At 35.3% G+C, this 13,656-nt stretch overlaps 2 protein-coding genes across 2 annotated transcripts; both read right to left on the bottom strand.

Annotated features, from left to right (window-relative positions):
• Positions 1-402: 402 nt before the first annotated feature.
• On the bottom strand, positions 403-7,990 carry LOC132703325 (endoglucanase-like). The gene is made up of 3 exons (XM_060672499.1): positions 7,917-7,990; positions 2,403-2,702; positions 403-818 (listed from the first exon to the last, which is right to left on the bottom strand). The coding sequence occupies exons 1-3, from the start codon at positions 7,951-7,953 to the stop codon at positions 433-435; spliced, it is 723 nt and encodes a 240-aa protein (XP_060528482.1). The 5' UTR covers positions 7,954-7,990; the 3' UTR covers positions 403-432.
• Positions 7,991-9,879: 1,889 nt separating this feature from the next.
• On the bottom strand, positions 9,880-13,421 carry LOC132703469 (endoglucanase-like). Its single transcript, XM_060672737.1, has 3 exons — positions 13,357-13,421; positions 10,346-10,642; positions 9,880-10,291 (listed from the first exon to the last, which is right to left on the bottom strand). The coding sequence occupies exons 1-3, from the start codon at positions 13,394-13,396 to the stop codon at positions 9,906-9,908; spliced, it is 723 nt and encodes a 240-aa protein (XP_060528720.1). The 5' UTR covers positions 13,397-13,421; the 3' UTR covers positions 9,880-9,905.
• Between the last annotated feature and the right edge of the window lie 235 nt (positions 13,422-13,656).

Genomic DNA, 13,656 nt, shown 5'->3' with positions numbered 1-13,656 from the left:
TCTGCTTTTATTGCTATATTCTCTCATGGTTTGACAAATTTCCGTGGCTTTCGTGAAAATGTGTATACCTCAGAGAGTATAAAGTTTAGCTGTAGCTGTTTAAATAGATTCTTTGCTAAAATAACTATTTGGACGCCCTGTATAATTCGTATGACATCTGCGATTTGCGTTTGAGTATTCAAGATTCAGGATTGAAATTGGGATTTGTGATAGATAGCAAGTGGGTTCCTGGTGTAGCATATATGTGGCATTTTTCTCCTCTTTTTGGCAGAACCTGCAGTCAGTGTTTTCTCCCACTCACGTCAGTAGACCTACTCTTGTTCTTTTCCTTGTTCTTCTCTTGGCATGTTTCTCCACCATTTCTGGATACTAGAAGAGGGTTTTGCAATACAATAAACACACCACACATTTAACAGACTTTTATTGGTAGATTCAAGAGAGGGCAGTACACTTCGTAACGGCAATCAAGTCCGCGGGACACTCGACTTCCTGGAACACTACGTCCGGGTTATCGACACCTTCGAGAAACTCGAACCTCCAGTCGCAACCAGGTTGGAGAACTTCCGGTAGTTCAGAGCACTCGTTCTCAGAAGCTACACCGGTGATGGGATCGCCCCACCCATTCACTGTGGTGTTCCATTGGGTCATGCAGCCGCGCCTAAAGAGACCTACCCCTCCCCCGGGAATGGCGATATCGAAATGGTTCTGGTACAAGTCGCCGCCGGTGTTGGTGATTTGAGCCAGGAGATGTTTGCCCAGCAATCTGCCTTGGAACGAGAGCAAGACGCAACGACAACACTGACTGGTATCCGCACCACCTGCAACGTTAAATCTGCTAAGTAAACAAGTGGCTGGTCGAGTTTTATATTGTACAAAGAGCAACGTCTTTATTTAAAAAAAATAGTTACTTCTCATAATTTAAACCATATACAGGGAAATCCAAAAATATAGTGCGTTTTACAAAAATCTATTTTTTTATATGCTTATAACTTTGCTTCTATGGCATCTAAATTCTTCGTCTCGCCTTTTTTGGAAAGAAGGAGCTACCAATTTTATTATAAAAACGTATTTCTTTTATAAAGCACTAAAAAGCTAGACAAATATTTTTGTAGAATTTACTTAATTTTAGTCATTTTTGAAAAACTCAGTGGGTATTTCAACATTAAAAAATTGTCACCTCCGACACTTCATAAACAATTAAGATGGCTGACAAACTTAGCTATTAGGCTATTAATTTTTTTTCCATTTGTTTACTATGTGTTACATCTCGAGTAAAATTGTACTGATATGTCAAAAATACAAAAAAAATGTTCCTTGCGAAGTTATTGTAAAAATTATACTTGAAAAACCCCCTTAGCTCGGTACAATTTTTTTTTTAATGTGAAACCAGATTTTTAATATGCCCCAAAACCTGTACATTTTATCTCATTTGACTATTCTTGTAGTTCTTATAGTTAGCGAGATAGCAATGGCAATTGAGACACCCTATATAATACAGTGCAAGCGCTAAAGTTTGCACCATATGGCAACTATGTCTACCTTAAGATAATTTTCAAAAAATAAAAAAAATTGTTTTGAGGTTGAAAAAAATATACATCTAGTTAAAAACTGAACAAAAATTACAAAAACATTTAAAAGAATTTTTTCTTCCATATAGTACAACCATTTTCCGTATGCTCTGTACATAAACATCTTATAAATAGCTTTAGGATGAATTTTTAAAAACTGAAAGGCGCCGTCTAACCATCTCTTATTTTCTTAAACAAAATGTGACTCTACAGGATTTGGCCCGCTTCCGATATAATTTTGCGCAAAAATTTTTGATCTTCTATTCTATCCCCAAATGTAAATGTTCAATATTAGCAAGCTCTTTTACTTTTTTAATGCTTCTTGTGCCATTTTTGAATTCTATATTGGCAATCCCTCAATTTGTTTTAATCAAATTCGTATTGGACCCAGTTTTAGTTTAGTTTAGTTTTAGTTTTAATAAAAATTGCGGTTGTTATCTTGGTAGCAGATCGTAGTAGTTAAATGTTTATTTTTGGTGTACCTAATAATCCAGTAATTATAATGAGATTATTGGTAGAGCGAATACATAAAAACTTGTGTAAAAATTTCAAAAAATCACTAATCAGTATTAGGCAATCATATAACAAAAATATTTATAGTTCATTTTTTTTATAATTGCTTTTTGTTGGCATTTCATTTAAATAGTAGTAACATTTGTAATTAGACACACTTGTAGCCAAAATTTAACGCACAAAGATTACAACAAAACGTTAATAAGCGGACTCCTTTCTAAATAATTACGTGAATTTAATTTTAAAAATATTAATAAAATGTTTTGGTCCATGTCTCTGATTTTATACTAAGCCGTTCCTCTGTGCAACGGTTTGATTTACCAGTAAACGAGGCAGCTACAAATCCGTAGGAAAGGGTATCGTTGACCACCCAGGCTTGTTGGTCGTTGCACATGTAAGCTACACCGTCGTCGTCGCAACCAGACTGAGCGTTTGCGTCGATCGGATTCACACCATTGGCGGCGCATGTTTCGACTGGGGTTTTGACGTTGGTGCTTGGTACGAACCAGCCGCAAGATGGTTTACAACAATCCCAGTACCTCGTGGTGATACCGGTGCCGTTGAGACCTCCCGGGACGGGAACGATTTCGGGCGAGGAGCTCTGACCATAAGCCAGCTGGACTGGAAAGTTAAATGGGTCTTTTGGTGCCTTGGGCAACTCTTGCCTGTTGATGGTTAGGGTGGTGGCCCTTTTATGGTTTCTTCAATTACAGACGAAACATTTTGAGTCGGTTATAGAATAAAATTCATTATCTTATTGGTTTGCAAAAGTTATGAGGGAATGGCGTAAAAGTTATATGCAACGGAATTTGAGTTAGATGCTACAGGACATTCAAAATTGCCGGGTATATTTGGATCGTTTTAAATTGAAAAATCACGGTTTTCTTAAATGGCACACCATGTACAGGGTGTTTTCTAATTGAGTGCCAACAATTCATATGAACATATGCCCTAAAGGTATTAACTATTGAGATAAGGATGGTAAAATTTTTTTCATCTGTCTATTTTGGTACGCTTACTAATGGTACGGCGCTGATTTCTCTTAAAATTAAAATTATTTTCACAATTTCCAATCATTTTTAAAGAAATTTCATTTCTTGGTTTCTTTCAATCCAATGTACGGTTTTAGCTAAAAAAATAAAAACCTCTTCTCTGCATGATCATAACAATATCGTTAAGCACAATTTAGATTTTAATTTGTTGTTGAAAAAAAGAAATGAAGACATCAAATCTGGCCATAAATGAATGCAAATGTCTTTTTTTTAAGAAAATCAGTGGCGTGCCTGTCTATGAACAAATGATATTTTGGTTAATTTGGTTGTCACTGCACTTATTTTTAAAAAAAAAATATCTATCTAAAACAAAATATCCAGTTTTTAATTACCAAGTAGTGCCCTTAAGAAAAAAAATAATTTGAGGACTGGTCTTTTTACTTTTGCAGTTTTAATGAAATTACACAACATACTAGCCAAAATATAAACAAACGATTCTTAATTAAATTTATTTTATTTATTTAAGGTTACGTACATAACAGATAACAGATAATTACTTAAGTCAGAAATAGTAATGATGTCATATTAACGATATTGAGAGAAGAGTTTTTATTGTTTAAATCGAAAACCGTACATCAAATTTAAAAAATAGGAAATTTAATTTTTTTAGAAAAAATTGGAGATTGTAAGAATAATTTTTATTTGAAGAGAAATCATTAACCAAAATGTCAAATTATCAAATGTCGAAACCTTACCACCTTGTATCTCAAAAGTTTGAGGACATAATATGTTCATATGAATTTTTCTTTTTATATTATTTCATTTTTATATTATCTTTTCTAAAAAATGCCAATTTTTTTAAATTTCCAATATTTACCCATGTTTCTGTCAAACACTATTGCTAAAACATTTATTGACAGTCGAGAAAATACATTCATAAAATTTATTGTGGTGTCAGTGAGGCAAAAAAAAATTCTTTGCTGCCAGTAAGACTGTACAAGGCGAAGTAATAGACGTCTACGAACTAGATAACCTCTGCAGTGTTTAGTGGAAAGGTTTGATGCCATACCATTTAAAACCAATGAGATAATGAACTTTATTCTATCCTTGACTCACTCTGTACATACGGTTTGAAGAAATGCCTAAGGATTTTCAAGGAATTCTAAAAAAAATTAGTAAAATTCTGAGGAATTTCGAATAGTTCCGGTGAAATTCCTATAAATTCCAAGAAAAATAAATAATAACTAAAAGTCCTGATTTTCAGGAAATTATATATTTTTACACAACACCTTGTCTTTATCAAAGGTAGTATTTACAAACTACCTGCTACTATATATACCGAAAAATAACCATAAAACCTTAATTAATTTTGTTGTGAGAATTTAAGTTCCATAAAGGAGAGTAATTGATCGTTAAGCAATACATTCGAATATCTCATTTTGTTAATCTCCATGGCTTCCAATAAATTAAATTTTCAACTTTTTGTGACCGTATGTAAAATATCAAAATTGTCGTCAAAAATGTGTTTTTCTGTGGTTAAGTGTGTAGCATAATTAGAATCTAGACTATTGTTTTTAACGCTCTTTTATGTTCGTTAATGCGTTTTTTGAAGGATCTACCTGTTTGACCAATATAAATTTAAGGACAAGATCCGCATTTCAACCTATAGACACCAGATTTTTGGGATTTTGAACATTTGGTTTTATTGTTTTTCAAAAATTTTCCTAATGTGTTGTTAGTTCTGAAAGCAATTTTTGAACCACATTTTGACAAATGTTTTGAAACTTTTTTAACTGTTTTAACTTTTTTTAACTTTTTTTTCGTGTTCTGTATATGGTTTCGGATAAATAGAGTTCACTATTGTCTGGATTTGTTGTTTATTCATAATTTTATCTGTATTGGACGGATTGCAGTTGTTGTTCAATGCAATTTGTTTAATGATATTAAGTTCTTTGTTGTAATTTTCTGTTAAGAGTGGTCTTTTAAGAAATCTGTGTAGAAAAGAGTGAAGTGCAGCCATTTTGTGTCTATAAGGGCGATTTGAGCTGTAATATATGACTGTGTCCGTGGGTGAAGTTTTATGACAAATGGAGAAATCTAATTTGTTTTGCGTTTTCGTAATAGCTAAGTCTAAAAAATTAATAGAGTTATCCTGTTCAATCTCGAAAGTGAATTTTATACGATTATGCCATGAGTTATTGTAATTTAAAAAAGAATTCAATTGTCTGTCCGTTCCAACAATGCAAGCAAAGACATCATCCACGTATCTGTACCACCATGGAAAACTTTTACTTAAAGTATGTTCTAGTATGATATTTTCCAAATTATCCATAGAAATCTCGGCTAACAAAGGACTAAGTGGGTTTCCCATAATCAAATCAATCAAGATATAAATCTGTCCATTAAATTCAAAATAATTTTGGTGTAAAGATACTATCAAGCAATCTAATAAATCTTATTTCACCAATGGGTTAACTTGTTTCCGAGTTAGGGTGAAACCTACTAAATCTATTACTGGGAAATAAGTTTTATAGATCAATAGACAATACTGTTGCATTAGAAGAGATTTTGATATCTTTAATTTTGTTGATTAATTCAAAATAATTTTTTATTGCAAATTTTGATTTAAAATCTGTGTGGAACTTTAAAATATTTACTAATTTTGTTGAGAGTTTAACTGCTGGAGTAGTTACATAAGACACAACTGGTCTAATGGATATATCTTGTTTATGTATTGGGTTGTTCGGAAAGTCATTTCGTTTTTTTTGGGGAACATGAAAGACAGTTTTCGTATAATGAATAAATATTTTATTAAATTATATATTGGCCATTCTGGTCCAACACCTTTTGCCATCTTTCTGGCAGTAACATAATTCCCCTCTCATAAAAGTTTTGGTCCTTGCTGGCAAAAAACTGGTTCAGGTGGTTTTTGACATCTTCATTTGAGGTAAAGGTTTTGCCATCCAAAAAATTTTGCAGGGACCGGAACAAATAGTAGTCGGAAGGCGCCAGATCTAGAGAATATGGTGGATGTTGCAGTACGTCCCATTCAAGCTGTAAAACTTTTCCCCGAGTGACCAAACTTGTGTAAGGTCTCGCATTATCCTGATGGAACACTACACCCTTCCTGTTGATTAATTCGGGCCTCTTCTCTTTAAGTGAATCATTCTGAATTAATCGTTGTATTTTCCGGCAAAAGCTCAAAAAAAACGATTCCTTTGACATCCCACCAAACGGAGAGCATCACCTTTTTTTGGTGAATGTTGGCTTTTGACACGCTTTGAGCCGGTTCATCTTTTCTGCTCCATGACCTCTTGCGTTTAACATTGCTGTACACAACCCATTTTTCGTCCCCAGTAATAATCCGCTTCAAAAATGGATCATTTTCTTGACGTTTGAGGAGCGCATCACACACGTCAACGCGACGACACAAATTTCGCTCCGTAAGGACATGGCGCACCCACACATCGAGCTTTGAGGTTAAGCCCATGCCTTTCAAATGGCCATAAACAGTCGAATTCGACAAATTTAATCTCTCACCGATCTCTCGTGTGGTTATTCGCCGATTTGCATCAACTAATGCCTTTATCGCATCTTTGTCAGCTTCGACCGGCCTTCCAGACCGTGGTGCATCTTCGACATCAAAATTGCCGGATCGAAATTTTGCAAACCAGTTCTGGCACTGGCGTACTGTTAACACGCCTTCTCCATACACATCCGTCAATTTTTTTCTCGCTTGGACAGCATTTTTACCCTTTCTGAAGTAAAAAAGTAAAATATGACGAAAATGCTGCTTATTGCTCTCCATATTTAAAAGGGCACCAACCAAAAACTACTGCGTAGAATTAATAGAACTTTTTCACACACAAGCCTTGCAATATCAGCTCTCAAGACATATAATGGTTATGCGGCTTAAGTGTGAAGTTGGTTTCGAAAAAACGTAATTAAGTCCTCTGACGGGTAAAAACGAAATGACTTTCCGAACAACCTTATAATTTAAATAAAGAATATAATTTCGACGGTTGTGGATTCATAATTGTTGTTATTTGTCTTTGTCTCCTTTATTGAACTTAAATTCTCACAACAACATTAGTTAAGGTTTTATTGTTATTTTTCGGTACATATAGTAGCACGTAGTTTGTAAACATTACATTTGATAAAGACACGGTGTTGTCGAAACAATTGCCGTGTAAAAATATATAATTTCGTAAAAATCTGAACTTTTAGTTCATATTTATTTTGACAAATGGATTTTCATCAAGTAAAAGCTACCTCAGTTCAAATTCCTAGAAATTTGAAGGAATTCAGCAGAATTTCGAGGAATCATAAATACCAAACCAAACTAACCAAAACATGTCCTACGCTTATCTCGGATAACGGCTGAAGTGTTTTCATACCGCATTATCTATAGTTGATTTGTTTTTCGATCTTTGAATACGATTTTTTTTTTAATATAATTTGATAATTACATAACGAGTACAGGTTTAATATCCCCCCGCCATTTTTATTTTTTTAAACTTTCGAAGGAAGAGAAAACTTTTGGGGACAACATTTTGGCAATTTTAAGGCTTCCAAAAATTAAAACATGTTTATTTAATAATTACAGAATGAATTAGAAGATACACATGCTGCAGACGCAGCTCGGTTAATTTTAACCTTAAATTTACGTAGAAGTTTAGACAAGTTAAAGGTTTTAACAACTGTTATCGCCATGATCGCTTCACCGTTTCTTCACAAGCGTATGTAATTACGTGGTGAATTAACGAATTTCGCAAGCAACGTAAAAAAAGATATTTTAGTGGAACATAACCCGGAACTATTTTAATTAGAACGTTGTACTCACGCGATGCGAACAAAGCGAACAACACTTGAGCTTTCATTTTGAATTCTGATCAAATCGAGAAACGTATCCCTCTGGTATGCAGCTGATATTTATACCTCCGTTTCTCTCTAATCAGTTAATCGGTGATACTTGAAGAGGGAAGAGATATACCGGCAGGAAAAGTTACAGTCGCTGCGTTACTCTAAAGAATGGTATGATATACGTATAACACCATTTTGTTTTACAATATTATTTTACAATACCAAACATCCTGAAAATATTCTATTAACATTCTACAAACAGTTAGAATAATCAACGTCATATTCTAATATTCTAGAAGAATTCTTTACAAATTTCGTTTATTTAGTAAAAGAGTAGTTGTTTTCTGCTCATACTGCTCATTAGAGATATCAAAGTAAACAAAAATCAAAAAGTTTTTTTTCAAGTAACGTATAAAGCAAAACACTGTCAATTTTCTCACAGACATACGAGGGCAGCGCCAAAATTTCCCGGCCTGAATATGAAAGAAATATAGTAGAGTAACAATTTTTTATTTTTCAATATAATCCCCCTTAACTTCAATACACTTATTACATCTCTTTATTAACAACTCAATCCCTTTAAAAATATATTCTTTTGGTTTGTCTGCAAAACGAGCTAAAACAGCCTCTTTTAACTCAACTTCGTCGTCAAACCGCCGTCCAAGTAAGTCCTTCTTCAAATATCCAAACAAATAATAGTCGAGGATGATCTATCTGTTGGAACCCACACACAATCTAAAATGGCCGCTTGTGCAACACCAGCAGTATGAATAGGTGCATTATCGTGCAAAAGACGCACGCCTCTGGTCAGTTTTCCTCGACGTTTTACACGTATGCAATTTATGCAATAATGTTGCATAATATTTACCATTGACAGTGGTATTAGTTTCTTTAAAGTCTATCAAAAGAATTCCTTCACAATCCTAAAAGATCGTGGGCATTACCTTTTTGTTGACTGCCAGACTTTGAATATTCTTGGAGGTGCTTGACCCTTACGAAGCCATTCCATTGATTCTTTTTTCGATAGAGAACCATAGTTTCATCTCCCGCCACAATAGTTTCTATCACTGGCTTCGGTTTCGACCCACAGAGTTCCAAAAAAGACCGCACACACTCGGAACCCATCTGGCACTAACCTTATGCATACCTAAATGATCATGCAGGATTCGACGAACACTTGTATCAGAAATCTTAGTAATTTCTGAGATTTCCTTGACCTTTAAACGTTGATCACTCAATACCACCTCTTCCTTCTGGTGGCCTAAGTGCTTGGACGCCCGCGAGGGCGCCCCCCTTTAATACCAATACCAATACTAATACCACCTCTTCCACAATCGCAACAATATCATCCGTTATGACCTGCACTGGTCGACCAGTTCTTGAATCATCTTCAAGGGACTCCTGGCCCATTCGGAAAGGTTTTGCCCATTCTTTCACGTCAGAATACGAAGGAGACACGGTGTTGTCGAAACAATATATAATATTTCAAATATCATATCGTGAAAATCTGAACTTTTAGTTCTTATTTATTTTGATAAATGGATTTTCATCAAGTAAAAGCCACCTCAGTTCAATTTCTAACATGCTATTCAACGCTGCAAAAATGCAATATGGCGATCATAAGAAAAAATAAAGATGATGATGGCCATACCATGAAGCGTCAAAGGTTCCACTGAGAATGTATTTACAGAGTTTTGCTAAGTTTTAAAATAAAAACTTGAAACAATTAAAACGAAACCCGGAAGTTTCTGCCGTATTTCCGGAAGTAACGAAAATAAAAGTTTAATTTGAGACACATCTTGCTTTTCACTCAATCATTTTATTATTTTATTTTTCTGGTATAAAGAACACCTTGGAAGGTACCTAGAGGCCACAAAAAAATTTAATGTAAATCATGTTTGGAATTTTACCAAGGGAGCAATAAAAAAAATCCTGGCTGCTTTTATTACGTTTTATTCTATCGAATTTATTAAGAAAGGGACACGCATTTCGTAATGGCGGTCAACTCAGCGGGACACTCGACTTCCTGAAACAAGACGTCCGGATTGTCGACTCCCTCCAAAAACTCAAACCTCCAGTCGCAGCCCCTCTGAAGTGCTGCCGGCAGTTCAGAGCATTCCGCTTCCGACGTCACTCCACCGATCTCCTGACCCCATCCGGTTTCCGTGGTGTTCCATTGGGTCATGCACCCCCTCTTAAAGATACCAAGGCCTCCTCCGGGTATGGCGATGTCGAAATGGTTCTGGTACAAGTCGCTCCCCGTGTTGGTGATTTGCGCTAGTAGATGTTTGCCCAGCAATCTCCCTTGGAACGACAGCAAGACGCAATGACAACACTGGCTCAAATCAGAACCACCTAGAAGGCGGTATGAGTGAAATTACGTTTTTCTCTTTTAAATATATCAGTAACCGGAAAACGAGGCTGCTACAAATCCGTAAGAGAGAGTATCGTTGATCACCCAAGCCTGCTGATCGTTGCACATATAGGCTACGCCATTATCATCGCAACCTGATTGGTCGTTGAAGTCGATCGGATTGACACCGTCAATTTGGCAAGATTCGACCGGAGTTTTGACGTTGGTTTGAGGTATTTGCCAGGCACAGGACGGTTTACAACAGTCCCAGTACCTGGTCGTTACCCCTGAACCGCTAAAACCTCTCTGGACTGGGACGATCTCCGGAGAAGATTGTCCATTAGAAAAGGAACCTGAAACAAAAGTTTCAGACCTCTCACCTCATCAGCGTAGACTGACGATTTGGGTAATTTTATCCTAATCTTGGACCAAACACCAAGTCGGCCAAAATTAAATTCACTAGTACAATTTACAAATCTTCTGGAATCATCATTGTCTTCAAATATTGATGAAAGATAAGGATCTGAGCAGCGGTTAAAATTGTTTGGTCGTTTGCAGGTTTTTATATGGATTCTTGGATTTTTTTTGTGGTTGAAAAACTCTTAAGGCTCTTTGACGTTCTCTTAGCCTAGTAGATGTTTTTTGTCCTGTTTCTCCAACGTTATCTTTGCTGAATATGCAACAAATACTGTAAACTCCTCTGTTTACAAGATTGTTAAAATGCACAATTTAATATTATTTTCAGGTACACAGGGCGGTTGGAATACGATACATACAATTAATACATCAATTAATTGATGTATTATATACTGGGTGAGGCGGAAAAAATATTTTCTTGACAGTAAGACTAAATTTATACCAACAAGATACTTCAGTGTTTAATCTAAAGGTTTTCAAGCTCAAGATAATCCACAGGTCAGCGGCCGACAAATCCTGGGTACTAGAAATGGAAAACCAAAACCATTGGTCACTTAATCTGTGGTGTGGAACAAAAGAACTTCTTCAAGAAGTTGATAACATTGAAATCCAACAAATGTGGTTTCAGTAAGATAAGTTAATATGAAGTTATAGGTATTTGATGTAGCTAATAATTGTCTGTTTAATAAAAGTTGTAGGTTTTTGATGGATCTTTCCGAGAAAATAAACTATATATCGTATACCATTGTGTCATTTAAGACAATAGAGATTTTTCAATTGAAAATTATTTAAATATACGTTTGATATACCTTTTTCGTCATCTTTGAGTAACGCTAATATACCTTCAAAAATAATCGCGCTAACGTTATCCATTTGCATGCGTGAGAAATTAGAATATTGAAAAAACCATTAGGTTACAAAACGAATTCAAAACACAATTTTCAAATTCCATTTGAAAAAATGTATATGTCACTTTTTTTTGAGCCACCCCCTATACCTTAAAATGATTTTAAATTGTGCATTTTAAAAATCGTATGTATTTTTCACTTTCTAGTAACTCACCCTGAACATAGTATGAAAGGCGATCGAAGATCTTTTATATACATTCTTCTTTATACACTCATTTTCTTTAAAAGACAGGTGTGTTTATAAAGACTTTTTTCTACTTCGACGATGTCTATTGTCGTTTTGACTTACACAATATGTGACGCATGTGGCTAGGTACCATTAATTTTCTTTAAAATTAAAAGTGCTAAGTGCTTATTGCACTACCTGCATCAATGTACGTGATTATCATTATTAGATAACACTCTCTTTCATCAGCCCAGATAGATAGTAGTCACCACAACGCTAAACATCATTAATGAAAAGAAAAGTGGCCAACTGTCATTGTTTTCCAATACACTCTATGCCAAGTTCTATACATGTCAATACAATCCCGTGTGATCAAGCCAATCTTTAATAATTCCTGAAGATTAAAGTATGATTTGAACTGTTGCACATATACTAGTATTCCTAATACAACTTGAAAAACTTTTCCTACTTATCTTATTTATATACTTTTACATATGCGATAAACTTTTTTTTTTTACTTCTATGCGCTTTCTAGCAGAATTATTTCCGAAATCGACGCTTACAGCGTCAGCGTGATATTTGTTGGCGTAATAGTGTATTATGCAACAAGTGCGGTAATTTGACTCACGAGTTTATTTGACACGAGCGGAGCGCAGCGGACTCACGAGTTTATTTGACAGGGGCGGATCGTAGCGGAACGAGTGTTTAATAAGCGAGTGACTTAAAAAGTTTACCGAACATGTTGCATACTATACCTTTTCTACGACCGTTAGTTTTTGGGTACATTTTCGCAAAACAACACGAATACATTCACTGACATGACCGGCAATATTCAAAGCGTGGAAAATATCTCCGAAAACATCCGATTGCTCCCAATCCCGTGCTGTAAAATTCCGGAAAAACATATTTTTCTACTCCCGTCTGTAGAATATCAAATTACACACCGATTTAGCGTGAGGGAAGCGTCACTTTTTAAGTCACTCGTTCAGTAAACACTCGCTCCGGTCGTGTCAAAAAAACTCGTAAGTTAAATGTCCTTTACCGGACTTGTTGCTTAATATACTATAGCGCCTCATAATCTACATAAGCAAAGATCACAGTGGTAAGTGTGGGTGTGATTTCAGAATCATTTTCTTGAGGAGGTTGTGTGGTAAAATGTATATTGTGATGAATTCTCACGTATTGATTCACGGATGGAAAAATGTGATGACACTATATTCCGGGATATCATCCGTTCGCTCGTTGAACTCCGACTGGAATCCTGCATCCGACTGGAATCCTGCAGACGTTTCGCCAAAATCTCACTTGGCATCTTCGGAGCGCGAGCATTGAAGATGCCATATATTTTCTTCTAAATATTACGTTATTTGACTTACGCGTTTCATTTATTTATTTATCTTTTTTACTAATTGGTCACGAATTTCACAAAAGAAACATCGCCATGTCGAGAACGGAGAATTTCAAAAAATCAGCTGTTATTAAACGGAAAAAGAAAATATACCTTTTAAAATAACAACTTCAATTTATCTGAGCGAGATTACTCCTGAATAACATTGAACCAAAACTGTTTACTTACATAAAACAAGTAAATAGATTAGAGATGCTTGACGTTTCATCTTAAGTGTTGTTATTCGATTATTTGCCGACGTATTAAATGTACAACGATTGGCCGGTCGATTTATATAGATTTATTTCTCGGTTATTTATAGGCTTTATCGCCCCCTCCAAAAGCAACCGGCATAAAGGCAACACGTATATTACCTAACTACCCTGCTAACACCCTACACAAATATTGTTTCCCCCATGCACTTTGTCTCACGGTGTCTCAGCAAATATGCTGTTTCCACTACTTCCTTTTTTGTCTTCCCGCACAATA

This window comes from Cylas formicarius, unplaced genomic scaffold (genome assembly GCF_029955315.1).
Source record: "Cylas formicarius isolate icCylForm1 unplaced genomic scaffold, icCylForm1.1 PGA_scaffold_6__28_contigs__length_40554024, whole genome shotgun sequence".
Classification (NCBI taxonomy): Eukaryota; Metazoa; Arthropoda; class Insecta; order Coleoptera; family Brentidae; genus Cylas; species Cylas formicarius.
The sequence above is the reverse complement of the archived record's forward strand: the minus strand, read 5'-3'. Positions and strand labels throughout refer to the sequence as shown.

What these genes read in the sequence shown, in the direction of transcription:
- LOC132703325 (XM_060672499.1), bottom strand. Translation starts at nt 7,953, where the DNA reads ATGAAAGCTCAAGTGTTGTTCGCTTTGTTCGCATCGC. An exon ending in GTTCGCTTTGTTCGCATCGC is followed by an intron (nt 2,703 to 7,916) that starts GTGAGTACAACG and finishes TTAACTTTCCAG; the next exon opens with TCCAGCTGGCTTATGGTCAG. An exon ending in TGTAGCTGCCTCGTTTACTG is followed by an intron (nt 819 to 2,402) that starts GTAAATCAAACC and finishes TTAACGTTGCAG; the next exon opens with GTGGTGCGGATACCAGTCAG.
- LOC132703469 (XM_060672737.1), bottom strand. Translation starts at nt 13,396, where the DNA reads ATGAAACGTCAAGCATCTCTAATCTATTTACTTGTTTTAT. An exon ending in AATCTATTTACTTGTTTTAT is followed by an intron (nt 10,643 to 13,356) that starts GTAAGTAAACAG and finishes CTTTTGTTTCAG; the next exon opens with GTTCCTTTTCTAATGGACAA. An exon ending in TGTAGCAGCCTCGTTTTCCG is followed by an intron (nt 10,292 to 10,345) that starts GTTACTGATATA and finishes ACCGCCTTCTAG; the next exon opens with GTGGTTCTGATTTGAGCCAG.